The sequence below is a fragment of the Phoca vitulina genome, unplaced genomic scaffold (genome assembly GCF_004348235.1).
Source record: "Phoca vitulina isolate PV1807 unplaced genomic scaffold, GSC_HSeal_1.0 scaffold2, whole genome shotgun sequence".
Taxonomy (NCBI): domain Eukaryota; kingdom Metazoa; phylum Chordata; class Mammalia; order Carnivora; family Phocidae; genus Phoca; species Phoca vitulina.
In genome coordinates this window covers 60,290,134-60,315,552 of record NW_022589705.1, presented here as the reverse complement: position 1 = coordinate 60,315,552, position 25,419 = coordinate 60,290,134, and the positions used below count along the sequence as shown (strand labels likewise).

Genomic DNA, 25,419 nt, shown 5'->3' with positions numbered 1-25,419 from the left:
TCTGTCTTACTGCAGAGTGCCCCTTAGAGGTAGGGATGTTGTCTCACCAGTCCCTGCAGAACCTACCATAGCCAGGCATATAATGGGTCCTTAAAAGCAATCATGCTTTTGCAAATGTCTTTTGCTTGTAAAGATCTTCTCCAGCATTAACCTGAAAAACTGACTCATTTGCCAAGACCCAGCTCAAGTGTCCCCTCCTTTGTGAAGCTGAAAATAACTTCCCCAGGCAGAGTAACAGCTCCTTTCCCTTTCCTACAGCACTTTCTTTATCCCTTTATTATATCATTCGTATTGTATCATGGCTGTTTATTTGTCCTCTTATGACAGTGCCTGGAACGTAATAGGTACAGGTTTATTGAATGAATGAGTACACAAATGGCTTGTAGGTTTTTATTTTTCTCCCACACCAACTTAGGTAGAGGTTAAGGGGATGGTGGCCCCAAAGAATGGAGGCCCTTTGAATAGCCAATAACGCCTTTGGTTAATTCATTTGCAAACTGCAAAAGCAGACTATGCCTGTGATTCTGATTTGACTTCCCATAGTCTTTGTGGTGATTTTAAAAATCAGATTAAACCTCTCCAGCAGCTGGTTCCTACAGGAGATGGAAGTGTCAACATGTCTCTGCAGCCACACCAGGAAACTTGCTGCCTAGAAAAATCAATTCTGATTATCATAAGAGCTCTGTATGAGATGCTGTGCTCAGGAACTGTCTTCATATTCCTGGAGCCACAGGGACCCGTCAGAGCCCCAGCATCCCTGTTCAGCCTTCAGCCTCCTCTGTGCTGTCCACCAGTCTCTCTGTGGGTCCCCAGTCTATGTTCAGGTGGCCAGATTTCACCTTCCTGACGTGGTAGGAAGAGCACTGAAACGTGTTAAGAAACCTCACTGTGGGCCCTTAGTAAAGTCTGCATCTCTCTCTGGACCTCAGCCTCCTCATGTCTAAAATGGGAGACCGAGATGTGATGAGCTCTGACCTCACAGGCTTGTTGGCATCTAACAAGGTGACAGGCACTCCGGTGGGCAGTGTGAGCCTAAGATGCAGACAGTACCTGTTTCAGGCAGTCAGCGGAGGGGACTAGCATCGGAGGAGAGGGAGGTAGAGCCTTGAAGGATAGGGAGCATTTATATTAGATCTTTTCCGTGTTATTGTTATTATTTTTTTACTTCTATCACTTCTAGTTAGTTAGTTTTTGCTTTTTTAAAAGATTTTATTTTATATATATATATATATTTTTTAAAGATTTTATTTGTTTATTTGACAGAGAGAGACACAGCGAGAGAGGGAACACAAGCAGGGGGAGTGGGAGAGGGAGAAGCAGGCTTCCCGCTGAGCAGGGAGCCCGATGCGGGGCTCAATCCCCAGCCCTAGGATCATGACCTGAGCTGAAGGTAGACGCTTAACCGACTGAGCCACCCACATGTCCCTTTTGTTTGTTTTGTTGTTGTTTCTTTTTTCATTTTTATTTAAATTCCAGTTGGTTAATGGGGTGCCTGGGTGGCTCAGTTGGTTGGGCATCCAACTCTTGATTTCAGCTCAGGTCATGATCTCAGAGTTGTGAGATCAAGCCCCTTGTCTGGCTCTGCACTGGCATGGAACTTGCTTATGATTTTCTCTCTCCCTCTGCTCCTCCCTGCTTCTTGCGCACGCACAAGCTCTCTCTCTCTCTCTCAAAAACAGATAAATAGATAGATAAATTCCAGTTAGTTAACGTACCATGTAATTTCAGTTTCAGGTGTACAACAGATCTTTTCCATGTTATCAACAGATGCTGTGGTAATCAGAACAATAGCGTCCCAAAAGATACTCACATCTTAATCCCCAGAACCTATGAATATGTTACCTGGCATGGCAATAGGGACTTCACAAATAGGGTTAAATTAAGGTTTGGAGATGGGAGATTATCCTGATTATTCAGGTGAGCCCAAGATAATCATAAGGGTCCTTTTAAGAGAAAAGCAGGAAGGTGAGAGAGAGAGCAAGAGAGGGAGAGATCAAAAGATGTTGCATCTCGGGGCGCCTGGGTGGCTCAGTCGGTTAAGCGTCTGCCTTCAGCTCAGGTCATGATCCCAGGGTCCTGGGATCGAGCCCTGCTCAGCGAGGAGTCTGCCTCTCCCTCTCTCACTCCCCCTGCTTGTGTTCCCTCTCTCGCTGTGTCTCTCTCTGTCAAGTAAATAAATAAAATCTTAAAAAAAAAAAAAAAAGATGTTGCATCTCTGGCTTTGAAGATGGAGGAGGGGGCCACAAGCAAAGGAATGCAAGTGGCCTCTCGAAGCCAAAAAAGGCAAGTTAACGGATTCTCCCCAGAGCCACCAAAAGGAACACACACCTGCCAACACTTCAATTTTTTTTTTTTAAAGATTTTATTTATTTATTTGACAGAGAAAGACACAGCGAGAGAGGGAACACAAGCAGGGGGAGTGGGAGAAGGAGAAGCAGGCTTCCCGCTGAGCAAGGAGCCCAATGCGGGGCTCGATCCCAGGACCCTGGGACCATGACCCGAGCCGAAGGCAGACGCTTAATGACTGAGCCACCCAGGCGCCCCAACACTTCAATTTTTTTTTTTTTAATTTTTTTTTTTTTTTTTAAGATTTTATTTATTTGTGAGAGAGACAATGAGAGACAGAGAGCATGAGAGGGAGGAGGGTCAGAGGGAGAAGCAGACTCCCTGTTGAGCAGGGAGCCTGATGTGGGACTCGATCCCGAGACTCCAGGATCATGACCTGAGCCGAAGGCAGTCGCTTAACCAACTGAGCCACCCAGGCGCCCAACACTTCAATTTTTAACCGAGGGACACCAATTTTGAACTTCTGACCTCCAGAACTGTATTAATTTCTCTATCCCCAATGTAAGCCATAGTAAGTATTTGTTAAAAGACTGCCTAAGAGCCACAATCCTTCTTAATGTAGGTTTCTAGTATGATTATATTTCCCCACATTCCTAAGCTCCATTACATTTATTGCACTCTTTTTTTTTTTTTTTTTAGAGAAAGAGAGAGAGAGTAGGGCAGGGAGGGGCACAGGGAGAGGAAGAGAGAGAATCTTAAGCAGGCTCCGCGCCCAGCATGGAGCCTTATGCAGGGCTTGATCTTACCACCCTGAGATCATGACCTAAGCCAAAATCAAGAGTCGGACACTTAACTGACTGAGCCACTAGGCGCTCCATATTTATTGCATTCTTATATTACTGGTTCTAAGATATAAGTCTTTGACATTCCCCAATTTAATATTCACTACTTTTCTTATTTATAAGTGACTCAAAAGCCATGTGGTAACCTAAGTTTCATCAAGGTGGCTGTGTGGGAATAAGGTAGTTGGATAGTAAGTGAACCTAGCTGACTCTCTGACAGCGCTATCTCATCTGGTCTTATTGTTCTCAGCTCCTGGTGACATAGGAAGTCACCCATTATTACTGTAGAATTCAGGATTCCCAGGAAATCTCTTAAGACTCTTCCTATTTTTCCCAGCTTTCATTATTTTTTTTTAAGATTTTATTTATTTATTTAAGAGAGAGAGAAAGAGAGTCCAAGCAGGGAGGAGAGGGAGAAGCGGGCTCCCCGCAGACAAGGAGCCTGATGCAGGGCTCGATTCCAGGACCCTGGGATCATGACCCAAGCCAAAGGCAGACACTTAACTGACTGAGCCACCCAGGCGCCCCTCCCAGCTTTCATTACTCTGTCCAACTTCCCTTTGGAGTGAATGCTTACTTCTATCTATCTCTTTAATTATAAAAAGAGCTGTTGGAGGAGGAACCCTCCCTTCCTCCATGAGGAAGACTGAACATGGAGATAGAGGCATCTAACACAGACCTGGGTGGGATGCTTTAGGCCTGAAGCATTAGTAAGTCTGGGCCACATGTACTTTGACCTTGGATGCATACTGCATGAGCTAATTGCAGCTGGCCCGTGTTGGCCTGTGATTGGTTTCTACGTCTATCTGACTCCAGAGTGAAGTATTAGCAAGCTCCACTTCCCTGAAGACTTGGACCAGGAGCTTCATCCTAGCTTTTATCAGTAATGAGGCTATCACATTACTCCCCATCTCTCTGACTCTCTCACTTGGTTCCAAACTTGAGGAGGGAAGAAAAGGAGTATCATTTCTTTTTTTTTTTTTTTTAAGATTTTATTTATTTATTTGAGAGAGAGAGAATGAGAGAGAGCACATGAGAGGGGTTAGGGTCAGAGGGAGAAGCAGACTCCCTGCCGAGCAGGGAGCCCGATGCGGGACTCGATCCAGGGACTCCAGGATCATGACCTGAGCCAAAGGCAGTCGCTTAACTAACTGAGCCACCCAGGCGCCCAAGGAATATCATTTCTTGATCACCCTGGAACCTTAATAAAAACTACTGTTTGTTGAGTGTTTACTCCATGCCAGGCATTATGTTAGTGCTTTACACACTTTATCCTTCCAATATCATCACCAACACAACAAAACAAATAGAATAATGGCGGTACACACAAGTGCTGTAGTAACTGAGGGCTTCAGAGGAATGAGTTGTAGAGAAAGAAAGATGATGGAAAACAGTAATACCAGGAGAGGCCCAGGAGTAAGGACAGCGGCCTATAAATCCTTCACAAAACAGAGTTCTTAAACAAGCAAAGAAGAATGTTGGGCAGGCCAGCCGGTCTTTTCCCAATCCATATACAAATAAACCCCAGATACATGAAGCACTCCTATCTTTAAAGTCTTCTTGACATGCAGGTCATCAAAAAAGCCTCACTGGTAGGAGTAGGCAGGAGGAGATACTATCTTTCCCCCACAGAGACCCCTGGTATCATGTCCCCTGACGGAGATAGGCCTGAGGTGAACTGGTGTGGTGAAAATCATCAACAAAGCTAGCCTTTTAAATTGTGAATAGAGGGGCGCCTGGGTGGCTCAGTCGGTTAAGCATCTGCCTTCGGCTCAGGTCATGATCCCAGGGTCCTGGGATCGAGCCCCGCATCGGGCTCCCTGCTCAGTGGGAAGCCTTCAAAAAAAAAAAAAGAAAAAAAATTGTGAATAGAATTTGACCCTGAACTCCAGTTGCAAGCCTAGGGATGAGATTTAAGTCACATTTCAGTGATTTCAGAGCTCTGAGTCCCCCAGTGGACTGGGTTTGAAACAAGTCTATTCTTTTCCTTCAGGGCCCTTACCACTGATAAAATTAGTTTTGTTTTTTTTTTTAAAGATTTTATTTATTTATTTATTTATTTGAGAGAGAGAGAGAGAGTGTGTGCGCACACACATGCAGGGGGAGGGGCAGAGGGGGAGCGAGAGGGAAAGAATCCCAAGCAGACTCCTGCTGAGTACGGAGCCCGATGTGTGACTTGATCTCATGACCCCAAGATCATGACCTGAGCCAAAACCAAGAGTCCAAAGCTTAACTGACTGAGCCACTCAGGTGCCCCCAAATTAGGTATTTTTTATTCATGTACTTAGTGTCTATCTCCCCTCCTAGAGGGCAAACTCCATGCGAGCAGGAAGTCTGTTTCCCCACAGCTAGTACAATGCCTGGCACAATGTCTACTGAATGAATTAAAGAATGAAGTTTACAGTTTGGCTCCACATAAGGAACTTCACATCTCCGACCTCAAACACCCATTCTTTATGGAGGTAACTACCTCCCTGGGTCAGAGGGAAGGTGGGAAAGATACAAAGAATGATTGAAATCACATACAAGAAGAATTCACATGGCTGACAACATCCATAATCCCCTGATCTCCTCAAGGCTTCAGAGTTCTCTTTAGGCACTCCTTTGCATTTCCTCACTTGATCTTCATAACAACTCATGAGGCAAGAAGAGCAAGGATTATTTTCTCCCTTTGATAGTTAGGGAAACAGGCCCATGGAGCAGAAGGGTCACTCCAGATCACATGACTAGAGGGCAGAGCCAGGACTGAAACCCAGGACTCCAGAGTCCTAGGTCAGCTCAGTCCTTCTGCAGACACCCCGATTCTTCCCTTGACCAGCACCAGGCCCAAGAGTCCCTGAAGTGGGCCCCAAACAGAAGTAGTGGAAGGCCCTCTCCCACTCATCTCTTCCCACAGGCCTCCAGCGGTTGCTTGGCAACCAGCACCTAGCAGTAAATGGCCTCTAGTCAGGTCTGTTGCTGTGGAGTTACCAAGTCTCTCTCCCTTCACACCTGTGCATGCTCTCACTCTCTATTAATGAGATTTCTCCCCTACCCCCACCTCCCCAGTAAGATTCTCTTCTCTGATCCACAATAATTAACCTCTCATGGAACAGAGGGGGCTCTCAGGGACCTATGTAGCCAAGGACCCCAGGGAACAAAGCACTACCAATACCTTCATCATCCAACACCCTTCAGAGATGAGAGAAACTCCTTTTGTGAATGGTCCTGCTCAGCAATGCTCAGAACCTCCTCTTGTTCCCTCTCTCCTCCTTCCACGCTGACAATGGCTTTCTGAAATCCCAAGAGATCAAACTGGCTGGAGAAATTTAATTGAACATTTGAGACAGCGCCTGTCCTGTTCCAGCACTCCTGGAACCACAGGTGGAAAACCTGGGAAGGGACCCAGTCAGCCTTTGTGTATGGATTAGGAGCAGAGAAGAAAAGGAACCTAACATTTACTGTGTTCCTGATACATGCCAGGCACAATACTGTGTTATCACATGTAGCCCCCCATCGACAAACCTGCAAACCCTCATTTCCATCCCTTAGGTCATTTTGTCACTGTCTTACTATTATGTTCCAAATGCTGTATTCTCCCAAAATTCATACATTGAAGTCCTAACCCCGAATGTGGCTATATTTGGAGATGGGGATTCTAAGTTAGAGATTAAGGTTAATTGAGGCCATAAGAGTGGGGTCCTGATCTGATAGGATTAGTGTCCTTATAAGAAGAGACACCAGAGAGCCCACTCACTCTCCATATATAATAAGCACCCAGGAAGGGCCATGTGAGCACACAGCTAGAAGGCGGCCACCTGCAACCCTAGGGGAGACCTCTCCCCAGACATCAACCTAGTTGGCACCCTGATCTTGGACTTCCAGTTTCTCGAACTGTGAGAAAATAAATTTCTGTTGTTGAAGCTACTGAGTCTGTGGTATTTTGTTACCACAGCCCAATCAGACTTAATTTAGGCCCTTTGTAACTTACCCAAACCACTGGCTTCTTTGCCTTGCTTCCATCTATCCTCCAAACCGAAGCAAGGGATTTTTCTAAAATGCAAATCCGACCTTGATAAAACCCTTCTATAGCTCACTGTCTGGCAATGGTCTCCAAACTTAAGCCTCTGTAAGTAAGGCCATGTGAGCACATAACCACAATATTTGTATATTTACTTAGATCATATGTACATATATATCTACTTCTGTACACAAAAGATGTTAAAATACATAAAAATGATATAACTAATATTTCAATGTTTACATTTTAATGCATTTATAAATAGTACAGACTTTTTTTGCTATAGGAAAGCACACATGCACAAAATCTCTTTGCCAATTTTTTTTTTTTTTAGCAAAAGCAATGTGATTGACTATGTCAGATCTAATTAGATGATCATTGATTTTACCTCAAAACATGCCTGACAATGAACTTGTGCTGGGAGTCAGAGAAACATCAGTTCAGCCATTTTCCGTGCTCACTTGGGCTCACTATACTGATATAGTCTTCAGGCAGAGGTTTCTTTGCAGGATACTTTTAAAACCACATATCCATCGTGAAGGCTTATTTAGTTAAATAAGGGTGGTATAATCAATAAATCCACTGCAAAAGCTCACAACGGCTGAACATAAATGAAGGAGTGAGGGAACCACCCCTGCCAATCCCTTAGAAGGGCAGAAGGTCTTCCCCTACTGGAAGACTTTTTGAATTCAGGATATGTGACCATGTGATGTGGAATGTCAATCCACATAAGAAATATTAGTCAACATGCATTTTATGTCCATAGATAAAAATACATTCTAATAGCTTCTTCAGCTCTCTCAACAATTATCAGGTAGGTAAACCCTGGCCCATGACAAGAAACTTCTGTTTGCTGTGCAAGGTCTCCCTGACCCTCAAGCTGCTGCCTGATAGCCTCTCCAGCAAATTTCTCTCTCAGCACCCCTCTCTGCTCTCCGCAGCCTTGCTCCAGTTCCCCTGTATTACTCACCATGCCCCAGTACCCTGTGCTCTCATCTCTCTGTGCACTGGCTGTGAAGAGGATGTTCGACCACACAAGGGGAAGCACTTGGCACATAATAGGTACTTAATAAATGCTTACTGATTCTCACCATGAGATGGGCAAACCAAATGGTAGTTAAACCAAAGTGGTTCTTCAATTTTAGCCTGCCTCAAAGTCACCTGGAAGGCTTGTTATAACACACACATTGTTGGGCCATAGCTCAGTGTTTCTTATTTAGTGGGTCTCAGGAGGGGCGTGAAAATTTGCATTTCTAGAATTGCATTTCTAACAAACTCCCAGGTAATGCTGGGACTAGAACCACACTTCTAGAACCAATGAACTAAGTAGTCTGTTTAGCTTCTTGCATTTCTAATAACTCCTAATTCCTCAATACTTTTAATAGAGACTAAATGAACAAAATAAACTTTTATCGCTATATAAATTAATACTTAACTATCATAAACGGAAGTATGGGCTCTGTAAGACTTCACATGCACAGTGTAGAGAAAAGAGCATGTAACTTGGAATCAGAAGGTCTGAGTTGGAATTCCACTTTGCAACTGTGTGGTCGACCTAAGGCAAGTTAATTACTGAGTCTCAATTTTTTTCTTCTGTAAAATAGGAGTGAATTAAAATAATATCTGCCCCATGGGGTTAATTGTAAGATAATACATGGAGATAATTTATAAAAAGTACTGTATATATCCAATAAAATATATGCACAATGTATTAATGTACATTTAACAAGCTGAATGGAGAGATAATAAATAACACATGCTTTGAATACTTTAAATCACTAATTTTCAAAATTTCCAATCCTGGTACTAATTCCTTATTGAAAAGTATATGATCAGGGCGCCCGGGTGGCTCAGTTGTTAAGTGTCTGCCTTTGGCTCAGGTCGTGATCCCAGGGTCCTAGGATTGAGCCCCGCATCAGGCGCCCTGCTCCGTGGGAAGCCTGCTTCTCCCTCTCCCACTCCCCCTGCTTGTGTTCCTGCTCTCGCTATCTCTCTCTCTCTGTCGAATAAATAAATAAAATCTTTTAAAAAAAGAAAGAAAAGTATATGATCTACATTTTGCTATATCATCTTATATATATATATGTATATATATATATATGAGATCTACATATCTCTTATTATTAGTAGTAGTACCACTGTACTAATAAATTGGTAGTAAATACCAATAATAATAGCTGTGGTGGCCAGCTTCTATGATGGTCCCCAATGATCCTCACCTCCCAGGATTCATACCCTTGTTTACTTTCCTCCTACACTGAATCAGTGACCAACAGACTACTCTAAGGCTAAGTAATAAGAGACATTGCCACTTTCTCTCTGGTTTCTTGGCTTTCTTCCCCTGGGGGATGCCATGAAGATACTTAAGCAACTCCAAGGAGAGAACCACATGGGAAAGAACTAAGGCCTCCTGCTAACAGCCAATACCTGATATACATGAGTAAGCAGCTTTGGAAGGGATCCTCCAGCCCTACTCAAGCCTTCAGATGACTGCAACCCGAGCCAATATCTGGCTGCAACCTCATAAGAGGCCACAAGATAGAAACCAAGCTACTCCCAAATGTTTGATCCACAGAAACTGTGTAATAATGAACTACTGTTGTTTTAAGCCATCAAGTTTTGAAGTGACTTGTTATGCAGTGATAGATTATGGACACAGGAGCTAACATTTACTGTGCATTTACTACATTCCAGGAACTATGCTAAGAACCAACAGCTCTATGATGTAGATGCTATTATAATCCCCAAAGAGGAAAAGGTAGCCTAGAGAGGTTAAGTAATTTAGTCAAGATTCCATGATTAATAAGTGGCAGAACTGGAAGTTGAATCCAAATTTCTAACTCCAAAGCCCAGATTCTTGGTCACTCATTTGTATGGGCAGGATAAAGCCTCTTAGTTAAGCAGCAGAAGCAACTGAGCCCCCAGAGGAGAGAAACTTCTATAAAATCAGCAAGGGGCAGTCCAGGGGCCAGACCTTCAATAGCACTGGTGCATAAGACCCAGAAGTTCCAAACTGGCACCCACCTCCCAGCCCTTATACTAGCAGACTTGTCACCCCCTGAGATGCCCAGGACTCACCCAGATCTGCAGCTTCACTCGTTTTTCATGGCGGTAGACTGTTTTCACCTTGAAGTCAATGCCCACAGTGCTGACGAAGGCTGGGGTAAAGGTGTCGTCAGCATAGCGGAAGAGGAAGGAAGTTTTGCCAACGCTGCTGTTGCCGATGATGAGCAGTTTGAACATGTAGTCAAAATTCTGGTCGGAAGCATCTTTGATTCCAGCTTTACTATCAGTCACTGAAGCCATCTGTAGGAGACACCTGTGGTCACTCAGGAACACACCTCCAGGTCACCAATCTTTAATGGTCACTCCACCATTCACACACATACTCTCCACCCAAGCATCACTGAAGAAACACACACACCACAGAATCACCCCAGTACTGCACCTGCTCCAAATGTTGTCTCAGGATTGGGGTGGAACCCGGTTCCTCCCACTCATTCCTTCTGCAAATATTTACTGAGCATGTTGCTTTGGGTCAAGCCCTGTGCTGGGTATAGGGACTACAAATATGAATCAGACATGGTGTATGACCTCTGAGTGGCCACAGATTAGAGTGAAAAAGCATGTAAACATGGAGTAACAAGTCAGTAGGTAAGTCATAAGACGGAGGGAAGCCTTGGCCCAGGAAGCCCACAAGAAACATCTGACATCTAACCCAATTTGAAGGCATGATGGTCAAGGAGAGTCTCCCATAGGAGGCAGCTCCTGAGCTGAGTTTTGAAAAGAAAAAGCCAAAACAGTAAACACATGAATATTCCAGGAAAGGCTCAGCACAGGGCTATCATTCCCATTTCAAAAACATTCATGGCTCCCCATGGCTCTAAAGATCAAGCCCAAACTGTTTAACTTGACAAAGAACCAACTAACCAAAGAATAAACTCTCTAAACTTTATCTTCCCCAAGCCTTCTCCCTACCAACCTGTGCCACTTTTATACCAAATTACACTTTAAATATGCCACGTTATTTCTTGCTTTGTCCCTTTAGACACGTATTCTTTCTGTTCACAACACTCTTCTAATAAACTCCTCTTCATCCTTATAGATCCAAACGCAGTCTCACCTTCCCCGTGCATGGCAGAGGTACACATGCCCTCCTGCCTCTACGCCCCCCGGGCATGCTAACAGCACTGGTATCATTTCACAACTGTTTACTATTCCAGCTCCTCCTTCAGACCAAGCATCTGGGACCTAATGTACTTCGTTTCTCCATCTCTAGCCTCTAGCACAAGTCCTAGTACATAATCAGCACTCAGTAAATGTGTGCTGGATTAATAAAAGTTACCCCATCCCTCTGGGACTCAATCTCATCATCTGGAAAATGGAAAGGACAATTTCTGCCCTGCTTTCCTTACAGGGCTGTTACAGGACTCAAATGAGATAACAATAAGTAAGACCTTAATAAACTGGTAAATCCCACACAGCTGTGAACATAAGTCATTATTGTTCCAAATCCCTTGAAGCCTCGATCCTTTATTTATTTGTTCACTCATCCATTCAGCAAGTATTTATTTATGTGCCAGGCCTTCCCTGAGATCCCAGCTCTCTCAAACCTGCCACCTTTCCCAGAACACTTTGGATCTGAACCCCATAATCCAGCACTCAGTCCCACAGTCCTATTGGAGTAGCAGGTGCCCTACTTCCCCACCTGCAATCTCTCCTTATGCTCAGCACTGGGTTCTTGGACAGGTGTGTTAAGTGATCAGAAGAGGGTGGGAGGACAGCCCTCACATGAGATAATGTCCAGGGTGTCACTCTCTTTAGAAATTCCTGTTTTAGAAGGAAATAGTCAACAAAACCAAAAGACAACAGTCAGAATGGGAGCAGATATTTGCAAATGACATATCAGATAAAGAGCTAGTATCCAAAATCTATAAAGAACTTATCACACTCAACACCCAAAGAACAAATAATCCAATCAAGAAATGGGCAGAAGATATGAACAGACATTTCTCCAAAGAAGACATACAAATGGCCAACAGATACATGAAAAAATGCACAACATCACTCATCACAATGATACCACCTCACACCAGTCAGAATGGCTAAAATTAACAAGTCAGGGAATGACAGATGTTGGCGAGGATGCAGAGAAAGGGGAACCCTCCTACACTGTTGGTGGGAATGCAAGTTGGTGCAGTCACTCTGGAAAACAGTATGGAGGTTCCTCAAAGAGTTGAAATTAGAGCTATTCTACGACCGAGCAATTGCACTACTGGGTATTTACCCCAAAGATACAAATGTAGTGATCCGAAGGGACACCTGCACCACAATGTTTATAGCAGTAATGTCCACAATAGCCAAACTATGGAAAGAGCCCAGATGTCCATCGACATGAATGGATAAAGATGTGGTATATATACATAGTGGAATACTACTCAGCCATCAAAAAATGAAATCTTGCCATTTGCAACTACGAGGATGGAAATAGAGGGTGTTATACTAAGCAAAATAAGCCAGTCAGAGAAGATAATTATCATATGATCTCGCTGAGATGTGGAATTTAAGAAACAAAACAGAGGATCAAAGGGGAAGAAAGGAAAAAAATAAAACAAGATGAAATCAGAGAGGGAGACGAACCAGAGACTCTTTTTTTTTTTTTTTTTTAAAGATTTTATTTATTTATTTGAGAGAGAGAGAATGAGAGACAGAGAGCATGAGAGGGAGGAGGGTCAGAGGGAGAAGCAGACTCCCTGCCGAGCAGGGAGCCTGATGCAGGACTCGATCCCGGGACTCCAGGATCATGACCTGAGCCGAAGGCAGTCGCTTAACCAACTGAGCCACCCAGGCGTCCCACGAACCAGAGACTCTTAATAGGAAACAAACTGAGGGCTGCTGGAGGGGAGAGGGTGGGGGGATGGGGTAACTGAATGAAGGACATTAAGGAGGGCATGTGATGTAAGGAGCACTGGGTATTATATGCAACTGATTAATCACTGATCTCTACCTCTGAACCTGATAATACATTATATGCTAATTAATTGAATTTAAATTAAAAAAATTTTTAATTAAAAAAAAAAAAATTCCTGTTTTTGTTCCTCAAAGGAAAAGAAAGAGATTTTGACTGGTGGATTTAGCTCTATACGCCTCTCAGATGAGCTGTAAGGACAAGGAACTGACAAATGTAGAAAGTTTAAAGCTCTCTTGAAGAAAGGTCAAATATGTAGGATTATTAACAGCCCTTTAATGATGTAGGAAAGACGTTAGGTTTTGAAGCCGACGGCCAAGAAAGAATTCTTGAGACGTCTTTGGTGCAAAAAGGTGATTTTATTAAAGCACGGGGACAGGACCGGTGGGCAGAAAGAGTTGCTGCACCGGGGTTATGAGGGGTGGCTGATTATATATTATGGGGTTGGGGAGGTAAGGAAAAGGGAGGTTTCAAAAGAACTTTCATATGCTAAAGAGGACCTACAAGATAATGGAGGCCTTGCCATTGTCAAGTTAAGGTTGTTTTCCCCTCTAGCAAGGTATTAACATTGATAGTTGGGAGATTCCTGAAAGAATCTCACACTGTCCCACCCAGGAGTGGGGGGGTGGGGGGAGGTTGCAGGGTGTCAGCTTGTGCTTTGTCTTCAGCCAACCTTCTGCTCTCTCATCAAGAGAGGACTGGGGAGGGGTCGGGCTCAGTGGGCCTTTTGCCCTTAGCAAGGTGTCGACATTGACTTAGAGGCAGTTGAGCTCCTTGAGGAATGGCACTCTGCCCGTTTCAAGGACTTATCAATGGACTGTAGGTAGTAAATAATTTTTCTTCTGCCTTTGTTTCCCACATCATTTAATATGCCACCAGTAGCCTCCGGTGGCCTCTGTTCTTCTTTCTCTTTTCTCCCAGCTCTCAAGCCTTTATCTGAGACCCTCAGTCCCACTCCTGTACCAATCTGCCCCATGACAACACTCACTAGTGGGTGTGGAAAATGCCCAGGACACTTGGACATGTGGAGCAAATACACGGAAGATGAAAGTGAGATTGGAGGGGAGGGTGCCATTGCTTGCTTAAACTGTCTCAGAGACCTAACTTTCCAGCTTTTCATGGCACTAGATGCAGAGCCTGTTTCAGGAATTGGCAATTCAAAGACATGACGCTTTTTTTTCTCTACCTAAAACAAGGGAAGCATTAAATGGGAAGAAAATCTTTACAAAAACAAAACAAACAAACAAACAAACAAACAAAAAAAAACAAGGGAAGCAACCGCAACAGCCTCACACCATCCCCTACTCCGCTGCCGGTCGTTTTTGTTTACAAGAGAGGATTTCTGCTTTGAAAGTATATATTCATTATAAAAAATTAGAAAAGAACACAAGACACCCCATCCACTCAGAAACTGCCATTGTTAACATTTAAATGTATTCCCTCATTTTCTTATGCAACAAAGTACCATCTGTTTTTAAATTATATTTTATTAGTTGTTGATTTAAAAAGTAATACATACATTGAAAATAATTCAAACTTTTACTGTTTACAAGCGTTATCTTATCACCATCTGTAGCTGGCATTATTTTCTTAATTTTTTCCGTAAAAAATAAGTAATATGTAACCTAAAGGTTTATAGAGTAAAGTTAGTGCTTTCAACCGTGATTCCCAGCCTCTGTTCCTCTCCCCAGAGGCAAATATGTTACCAATGTATGTATCCTTCAGGGTTAGTCTTTGTCTATATAAACATAGAGGTCTGTTTATACTTTTTATCTATATCTATATGTCTATTATCTTCTATGTATATTTTAATAGCTGAGATCACACTTTCCATTAGTTTTGTATCCTGCTTCTTTCCACTTAACATTATACCATAAATATTTTTTCTGAGACTTTTAAAACTCTTCACAAATATCATTTCAATTGACTACATTCTATTCCATCCTATGGATGTGTCATAGGACCAATTCTTTAATATTGTTCCTTTATTTTTCTATTTTTAATTATTATAAATTAAATCAGAGTGGTGTTGGGGCGCCTGGGTGGCTCAGTCGGTTAAGCGGCTGCCTTCAGCTCAGGTCATGATCCCTGGGTCCTGGGATCGAGCCCCACATCCGGCTCCCTGCTCAGTGGAGAGCCTGCTTCTCCCTCTCTCTCTTCCTGCCTCTCTGCCTACTTGTGCTTTCTCTCTCTGTGTCAAATAAATAAATAAAATCTTTAAAAAAAAAAAATCAGAGTGGTCATGTCTTTACATAAATACTTGCTCAGTTTCCTATTTATCTCCTTGAGAAAGATCCCTAGAAATGGAACTGCTGGTTAACCAGCAGTCATTTAAAGTTAAATAACTTAGTTATTTAACCAAGTTAAATAACAGCAATTATAAATAAATAAAGTTTCAGTAACTTTACTGAAACACAGATTGGCTCCTTACCTCATTTCACATCCTCTATCTCATTTAATCCTCTAAACCTGGGAGATAAAATTAGATGGGCAGATATTATTATTCCCATTTAATCAAGAAACTGAGGACCAGAAATTAAGGATTTGCTCAAGCCTCAAAGCCAACAGTTGAGACTAGACCTAGTCTTTTTCATTATAGGAAAGTTCAAAATCCCTGTTCTAGTCCTCAGCTGCATTTTTGGGCAAGTCATATCACCTCTCTAAGTCACAGCATTTTTACTTCAGAGAAAAATACCACCTACATCACGAAGTTGGGGTACAAATAGAATGAGCAGTTGCCATATGTAATTAATCTAGCATGGTTTCTTGGCCCATTAGAGGTATGCAATAAATATTATTTCACTGGCCCCTTTAATTCACTTCTGTAGTCAAATCTTGTTCAACTGCTTTCTCCCTAATCTGGACTACATTATTGGAGCTTGTTTTACAATTAGCTGTCTGCCTCCTCTTCTGGATCCATCTGAGTTTTATCCATCCTTACACTCTGACTACACTGGACCTGTAGCAAATCTTTAGGGCACGTTACTCCTTTCAATAAACATTTATTGAGCATTTGCCATGTGCCAGACTATTGATGTAAATGTCATATCATTAGTCTTCATTTTTTTCTGATGCAGCTGTTTACACTCTTAGATTTTTGGAATAAGAACGGATTTGGGAGTGTGGTAGCTTCACCATAACAAAAAGCCTGGCTCCTGGTCCCAGCTTTCTCATAATTCAATGTATGAACTTGGGAAAGCCATTTAAACTCTGAACCTCAATGTTCTCATCTATGATGTGATAATATTACCTACCTCCAAAAGCTGCTGTGGATTTTAAGTTAAGAGAATGCATATGAATGTGTTTCATACACTGTGTTGAGAAAAACGCACGTGGCCTCATGGACAATCAGCGGGGAAAGTGCCTGCCCTTATGAGCTAGGTCTACCACAGGGAGTGAGGCAAGAGTAAAAACTAGTTTCAGTTCTTAATCTGATCCACTTCCCTTCATTTCACAGGTTAAAAAACAAAAAACAAAAAACTGAGGCTCCATAAAGAGAAGTGATTTGTCCAAGGTCATATAGCAAGTCAGCTGGAGTATCATGACTAGACCTTCTGTTATTTAATGACTCCCAGACTGGATTAGGCTTAGGGAAATTTAAAACTTCAACATTTTTAGGGTGAGTAAAGAAGCATCTCCAGCACCCTGTGCAGCTCTTTCCTAAAACTTGCCATACTGTACTGTCAACATCTGTTTATGTGCACACAGCGTAGCTTTCCCAGTAGGTGGTGTGAGAATGGGGAGAGGTGGAACCAGAGGGCAGGGAGGTTCCTTTGAAAGGCACATTCAGATGGAAGCCTCTAAGGGAATCTTCAGGAAGGTGGCAGGGGCTACACAGACATTTGGAAGAGAGGCAAAAAGCATCCCAGCAGGCAGCCGCCTGAGGCAGATAGGAACAGACAGGTCACTGCACAGTGGTGAGTGCAGAACGCATTTGTAAGATAAGCATCGATCAGATCTTCCCTGTCTTTTCTGACAGTCACATAAATGATAGAGCTAGGTAGTTCACTGTCTCCGTGACAAGCCATAAAGATGAAAGCCCAGGGACCATCTGGGAAGTCATCTCTGGTCCCAAGCTGGGGGAAAGAAGAAAATGGCCCCTCGGAGGATTGCTATGAAAAACAAATAAGGCTTTCAGTCTGATAGGCAGAAGAAATAAGCACCTAAGGAGAAGCTAATTCCAGCTAGAAAGAGGGGAGAGAGTAGGAGAAGAGCCCTAAAATCTAGTAAGAGATCAACTCATTACATGTAGTAAAGAAGTGAATGAATGAACTTCTCTTTTTTTTTTTTATGATTTTATTTATTTATTTGAGAGAGAGCGAGAGGGAGCACAAGCAAGGGGGTGGGGGTGGGGTTGGAGAGGGACAGACGGAGAAGCAAGCTAAGCAGGGAGCACAACGCTGGACTCAATCCCAGGACCCCAGGATCATCACTTGGGCCAAAGGCAGACACTTAACCAACTGAACCACCCAGGCGCCCTGAACTTCTCTTGATAGAAATAGCACAAGATTGAGTCCTAGAGACCTAGATTGAGCCCTGGCTCTCTCAGCAGTCGTGAAACCTCAGGCAGATCAGTTTTCTCATCTATAAAATGAGTTAACAAAAGACTTCCTGGCAAACTGTTGTAAGAATTAAAAACCAATATATGGGAAAGTGCCTTATAAACTCCTTAAAAAATTTTTTTTTCTGTTTGCTTCATGTTTTCTTCTACCAAGTCATCCTAGGTAGTAGAAATAGCTTGGGGTTCCAAATCAAACAAACCAGATTCAGTTTCCAGGTCTGTCGTTTATCAGCTGTGAGACCTTGGCCAAGAAATTTTACATGACTAAGACACAGTTTCCTCATTTGTAAAACAAGCATTGTTGGAAAAATTATAGTCAATGTTGGTAAAGCATCTAGATAATATATGACATATAGCAGGTGCTCAGTAAATGTACTCCATCTTCTCATTGGGAACATTTATTTAGTGAGGATAGGAAGGGAGTTGGGCAAATGTGGACCTCACCCTATTATATGCAAACTGCTCCCTAAAGCCATACTCTATTTTTAATTCAACCTTTCTTTAGACATTCCCCAACCCAGCACAGCCAGCCTAGCCCAGCCCACCTCCTCACTATTTCCCCAGGTCTCTTAGAGCCACAGAAACTGTATCATAATAGCTACCATTTATTGCACACCTACTAAATGCCAGGAACTCTACTAAGTGCTTTCGATGCATTCTGTCTTGCACAGAGTGTAGGCACACCTGCATAATATTAGTGGCCTCTCTCTTTTGTACACTGCTTTATAGTTTATGAAGCTCTTTTCACCCATGTTACCATATTTGCTTCTTACAACAATGGGGTGGGGGGGGATGAGTGAATTGGAGGCAGGAGCACCAGCACGGGTCAATTGTTCACTGAATCAACATTCACTGAGCATCTCTTGTGCACCACACCCTGTGCTGTACTCTGGGGAGATGGAGAGGAACCGTAAGGAGTTCTGAGCTTAGGGGGAAAATCTTTTAAAACATCCTCTATAGGTTATTGGTATCTCTCTTCACATCATATTCCTTAAGAAACTGGAGATTTACTTATTGGACTGGAGATCATTTTAGAGTTTTGCCTTTTCCCATAGTGTTTCCTCTGATAGGAACACAACTGTCCTCCACTGCTGGCTAAATCCTTCATGACCAGAAAGCCTTCCCTTACCCATCGTCTTTCTGGCAGAATGTCTTCTCTGGCTAACACAGTGCCAGGACTTCCCACTACCATAGCCAGGGCTTTTCATGGTATTCCATGGTCTTTCTCCGTTTTTATGCACAGAACAGATGGGCATCCACCTGTAAACACACACTCCTTTTACTGTCCCCAACCCCTTTCCATCTGAATTCCTGGAAGTTGGGATGGAGGGCCCTGTCTTTCTCCCACTCTCCTCCACACCTTTATTAGCTCCCAGAGGCTGCCACCCTGCCCTCCCTAAAATCCTTCATACGTTTAGACTAATCAACAGAGGCGGCCAGTGGATGACTATTTCCGTCCAAAATTCTCTTCTTGTCTGTGATCCCAGGTGGTGGTGTATCAGAGTTCAGTGCCTGCGCCCCCTCCTCAGCCTTCTGAGTAGCTAAGACACGTTTAGCACCTGGGTGCCCATGGACTCCATACGGGCCCCATTGTCTTTCCACCCTCACACAACCCATACCTGGCTTCCTCCCTAATCTAACCCAGCACACCCACTACCCTAATCGCTCCAAGCTCCCAGACAGTTCCTCCACCCACAACCGCCGGACCCCTGCTCTATTCCAGTGCCTCTCCGCCCCCCACCCCTAACAGAACTCAGGCGCCCACTGCCCATATCCAAGGCCACTGCCCTCTCCCTCCACCAGCTCCCCGCCCCCTTCCTCTGCAGTCTGGGTAGACCCAGCCTTGCCTCCCACCTTCCCATTCTTGCAGGCTTCCCACCTCCGAGCCCCCCCCCCCAGCCCCGACTCACGGTTATCCCCTGTGCCCGCGCCAAGCTGGCCTCGGGCTCCGCATCCTTTTCGCTCCCAGCTCTCCATTCACATTCCCTCACCCTCTTCCCCTCTCCCCGACCAACACCCCCCTCTGCCCAGCGACCCTTTCCCTCATCACCTCACTGCTCCCCAGCTCACCACGACCCTGCGGACCCCGTGTACTGCCCTCCACGCCGCCCCCTTGCCCTCGCTGTCCTCAGTGCCCTCGCTCAGCGCCCGCTTCACGTCCCTCAGCTGCCTGGCACCCCCTTCCCGCACTGCCCCTCTCAGGCCCTCCTTACATCTCCCCGCCCCCAACGCCCCGTGTTTCCCCCCAGCGAGCCCCTACTGCGCTCCAGTGGCCACTTCTGCTTTCCCACCTCCCGCCGCCCCCTGCCCTCGGAGCACCCCTCGCCGCCCTCGCGGTCCGGTAGACCCTCTCAGCGCCCCTTCCCAGGCTATGCGCCTCCCTCCCGGCCATGGTGCCCCCTCCTCAGCGGCCTCTCCCAGCCCCTTATCCTCGGTGTCGCCTCCCGCTGCCCGCACTCCTCAGCGCCCGCTCGCTGTCGCCAGAGCCCCGAGCCGGGGTGGGTCCCAGATTCTCTCCAGGCGGGGTGCCCGGGCCGCGCCCCTTACCTGGGACTCCGGGTGCGTTACGAGCGGCTTGCTCCTGGCAAAGCTGCGGGACGGCGGACCTGGCGGCACGCGGCAGAAGGCGCAGCCGGGTTCGCGGAGCACGGTGGTGCGAGTCGGTGCGGGTCGGGTCTGGTGCCCACCGCGGCTACTTAGGGCTGAGGCTCTGGCTACAGCTCGGCTCCGCTATTGCCGCGTCCAGGCCCCACCCACGCCCCGCCCAGGGGCGGAGTCTGTGTTCGCTCCGCCCCGGGCTCCAGCTGCCGGCAGGTGTAGAAATTCGTTTTATCTTGGGCCCCCGCCCTCCCTCCACACTGAGTTCGCCGGTATCTGGGTGACTACCGTGATTTATCTTTATTGTCACATCTCATTCCACAGACTGAACTTACTATGGTGATCAGAGAGCTTTGATAATAATGTAGATGATGATGGGTACCCAGCTTTGCCATTTCCAAAACACTCTCCTGTCATATTGCTTCATGCTCACAAAAGCCCAGGAAGAAAGGCAGAACCTGGACCGCTGACTACAAGAGGAAACTAAGTCAGAAACCTGGGCATTGTCCTTTACTCTATGCACTCCTTCATGCCCCACATCCCATGAGTCTGGTAATAACACCTCCTTAACATATCTTATCGCTGCCCTTCCTCTCCATCTCCACGGCTCTCACCCTGGTTCAGACCTCATCACTTCTTGCCTGGACTAATGTAACAGCCTCCTAATAGATCTCCCCACCTACACTCTTCAATTCATCCTGTACACCAGCAGTCTGAGTGATTGTCCTAAATGTCACCACGCTACCATCAACCTTATTAAAACAAAACAAAATAAAAACTTTCAATGGCTCCCCATTACTAGCAGTAGCTTGGAGTGAGAAATTGTTATTGCCAATCATTAGGAAGTCCCAATTGTGTCAGAGGAGGCAGGTACAGGAGACAATTTGACTTCCCATCCTGACATGGACTTCACTTTAAGTCTTCCTGAGGTCATAGGGGTAGTTGCCAGCTTTGATTTAGAATCATCACCCTTCCCCACACTCTTCCTCCATTTCAAATCTTAGAGGTCTGAGTCAGATACAAAAACCATTTTCCCCCAAGTTCCATTATGACCCTATCTGCAATTTGTCTCCCCAAGCTGGGGAACTGCCCAATTGACAGTCCCTCTGGTTGTCTAACTTCTCTCTCAGACTCATCCTTATACATTTCTGAGCTTCTCCATCCCTCTCCCCTTCACTCACCTTCCGACTGCCCACCTCCCTGTCAGACCTTTCCACTGTGCCGTATAGAACCCTGTTCCTTTATCAATAAACTCTCCTACATCCTCTGCTTCTTCAGAGAGTTTTCAGGTTACTTCTTTTCTTGTTGAAACTTGACCCTCTTCCAAGACTCCTCTTGTAGCCCATCTGCAATAAGGCTTCTCACTTTCCCACCCCACACACGCCATAAAACTGGGCAGTGGAGTCAGTATTGCCTCATTAGCCCCTGTCCTGCCATCCTGACTTCGGTAGCCATGTGATTTCCTGATCCCTCAGTCCTTGGTCTCCTCTTCATATCACTTTGGCCACTGGCTCCCATGGTCACACCCTGAACTTCTTACTAACCCCAAACTAGTGCCTTTGTGATCCCAAAATCAAATATCCTGTACTACCTGTTCTCTCACTCCCTGTCTCCCACAAGGCCATTGGTTTACTCATGTCAAAATGGGTGGAACGATAATGACTATTCATTCTTCACAGGAATAACGAGATAACATATAAAACCGTCCTTTTAAAGTTGTGAAACAATATGAGAACAGATGGTGTTGTGTTTATGTAGCCTCAGGTCTTCTGATTACTTTCTCTTTCTCCTTCTCCTGGAAGGCCATGTAGTAAAATGGAAAGAGCACAAAATTGGGGCCAGCTAGATCTGGTTTTCAGTCCTTGTTCCACCAGTTGCTTGCTGTGTGATCCTATGCAAGTTGCATATTTTTTGAATACACACACACACACACACACACACGCACCTCATCCTCATCTGTAGAAATAGCAATAATGAGAGCTACCTCCCAGGGTCATTGTGAAGACCAAATAAGAGAATGAGATAGCTACTGAAAAGCACTTGATACGGTGTCAGGCACATAGTAAGCACTCAATAAACGGGAAACACTGTGGTTATTATAACAGAAAAACAAATGCTATTTTTAGCCACAACCGCCTTCTAAGAAGGATAGACCCTAATGTACAGAAGGCCCTTTTGTCCTACTCAGGGCCTTGAAGGGTGTGGATATATAAGGATGGGAAGAGAAGGAGGAACACTGTATTGCTCTGGATAGAAAAGGGGGGAGAATTTAGAATTCACTTGGCAAAGTAGGAGGGAAAGGCAATAAAGAGAACTTGAAGGGGGGAAGGAAGAAGATGAGTAGGCAAATCAGTGTAAGGGTAGGTGCTACATGGGTAAAAGGTCAGAAGAAACCCTCCCATAGCAGGTGGACAAAAGAGTGTTTAAGCTCTAGGATGCATAAAATGGGATACGTTGTCACATGTACGATGTGACCACTTTCTGTGACTCTTGAGACTTCAGTAAAGGCCCTTAAACTCAGGAATGCTTTCTGAGAGGAGTATTGAGGATGAATGAGTAGGGAAATTGTGCAATGGGCTTTGTTTTTCTGAGTTGAAAATGGAGGCTAGGGGCAGAGACTATGAGAGCACAGCCCTCACAGAATTTACAAAAATTTCCAGGAAGGCTTAGAACTTATAAGGATTGTAAAATGTGAAAATGGAAGTTCAAGCCCATTGCATTTAGATCTTAAGGGGGCAGAGAGGCCATTTCTGACACTTGAGTTGTATCAGTTATGTCCCCCAATAGCTATCTCCCTATTAACTAGCAGGTTACCACCAGAGAGAAGAACAAAACAAATCAAATTATATTTAACTGTCTTCACTTTCAGATCTAAATGCCCAAATAAAAACAGGAAGAAAGACTTATTCTACCCCAAAAGTCTACCTTTTGCCTTGGATCATATTGATTAATAACTATTATCATTAAGGGGTGCCAGGTGGCTCAGTCAGTTAAGTGTCTGACTTTGGCTCAGGTCATGGTCTCAGGGTCCTGGGTCTGCTTGTCCCCTTGCCCCCCCCCTCCCCCGCTCATGCACGCTCTCTCAAATAAACAAATAAAAGCTTTAAAAAATATAACTATAACCATTAAGGCCTTAACATATGATGGGTTCATTCATATCTTTATCTCGTTTAATCCTCAATACAATCATGCAATGTATGAATTGTCATCCCCTTTTTATAAATGAGGAAACAGAATTCAGAAAATTCGAGTGACTTGCCAAGAGTATATATCTGGTAAATGGCAGAACCAGATACCAAGTCTGTCTGATTCCAAATCTAGGACTCTTTCTATTCGACCCCAGAATTACGGTTGCTCAGTGAACACCACTGTGGTGAAGAGTCCTACAAAAAAAATTTCCTTAAATCTTTTCTAATTGCCAGAGTAATCAGCTTTCTCCAGCTCCTGGTTTTTATATGAAATATAAAATTGATGCTTTTTACTGAATGAGAATCAGTCACTTAGAAAAGGTAGTATCGTAAGGGTGGATATCATTTGGAATGTTCAGATCTTTACAAGGTTCGAATCCACACCCCAGTGTGAGTCTCTCATGACCGGCGTAGGAACTTAGGTGTGTTGACAGGTTAAGTGTTTTCATCTGACCCCTTCAGAGGTTGCCTCATACAATGAGGGAGCTTACGCAGGTGCCAGAAGGTCACCAGAACCTGTGAAGCAGCTCTAGAAACACAGGGTTCAACGAGAGGATTGGTGGAAGACAGGACTGAGAAGAGGCAGGGGCCAGATGATCTTAAGGCCTCATAAATCGTGTTAAAGATTTGGGAATTTACCTTGCAAGCAAAAGGCTTTAAGCAGTGGAGCAACATGGTTACATCTGCCTATAGCAAAGAATGCTCTGATCATGGTGGGTATGACAAATTGAATGGGAAAGGTAGGGAGCAGGGAGACAGCACTCAATAAATAGGGAGCACCATTAGAGATTGCTGTGATAATCCAGGTGAGAGATGAAGAGGAACAGAACTCATGTCCTAGCACTAGGGGAAAGTGAAAAGTAGGGAGATTTTATATGTGTTTAGGAAGGATTAAATGCGAGATATGAGGGAGAGGGAACTGGCATAAACAACCAGGTAGACAAGGAAGCTATTTACTGACAACGGGAGCACAGAGGTTGTTTTAGTTGTGTAACAAACCACTCCAAAATTCATGGCTTAAAACAGCAATAATGTATTGTTTCTCATAATTCTGTGGATGGCTGAATGGATTAGTCTGCTGGTTTTATTTGACATCAGCTGGAAGGTCACCTGGACCAGGAGGTCTAAGATGGCCTCACTCATGGGTCTGGCAGTTGGTTCTGGCTGAGGGCTGGCTGCCATGGCTCTTCTCCAATTCTAATCCACCAGTAGCCTAGACCAGTTTCCCTGGTGGTCTCTTCTAAGAGGGTAAATGCAGAAGATGCATTCTCTTAAGGCCTAGCCTCAGAAATTGCATAACATCCCATGTACTTTATTCTATTGGCCAAATCAAGTCACAAGCACAGCCCAGATTCCAAGGAGTGGAGACATAAATGTCACCTCTGATTGGGAAGAACAGCAAAGTCACATCACAAAGGGGCATGGAGGGGATACGGGGAAGAGAGAAATCTATTGCCTTTCAACAATCTACCACAGGAGTGGGAACAGATTTAGATAATGAGTATCTCAAATGCCACTTCATGCACTAATCATTCCTTCCTTCTCTGTGCTTCAGTTTCTTCATTTGTAAAATAAATGAATGTGCGTGGCCATTCTCCCCACTAGCGTAAGTTTATAAGTGAAATTGGTTAAAATGTACATTGAGGACACTACCTCATCATCAGGCATCAGGGCATACCACGGTCAGCAGGAGTGCAATCTGAGACACACAGGGAAACATTCAAGAGGTGAATAGTCAGAACCCAGGCACCACCCACCACCCCCTCCCTCTTTCTTCACCCACCCTACCAGTCCTTCACAGAAGCTGATCCATTCTACCTCCTGAGAGCTCTCCATTCCTTTCTCTCCTTTCCAGGGCCACAGCCTCCTCACTCTCCTACTGCTACCATAGCCTCCAATTTCCCCTGTAATCCAAGCTTCACATTGTAGCAGCAGAGGGCTCTCGCGAAACCCAGTTTAAAATCCCCTACCACGGG

At 44.5% G+C, this 25,419-nt stretch overlaps 1 protein-coding gene across 1 annotated transcript in view; it reads right to left on the bottom strand.

Annotated features, from left to right (window-relative positions):
* Window positions 1-20,371, bottom strand: part of RAB3B (RAB3B, member RAS oncogene family) — a 65,235-nt gene extending 44,864 nt beyond the window's left edge. Inside the window, exons 1-2 of the mRNA XM_032416831.1 lie at window positions 20,205-20,371; window positions 10,207-10,434 (exon numbers count right to left, since the gene is read on the bottom strand). Of these exons, the coding sequence (XP_032272722.1) occupies window positions 10,207-10,434 (228 nt within the window). The 5' untranslated portion in view covers window positions 20,205-20,371. The remainder of the gene's footprint in view (window positions 1-10,206; window positions 10,435-20,204) is intronic.
* Between the last annotated feature and the right edge of the window lie 5,048 nt (window positions 20,372-25,419).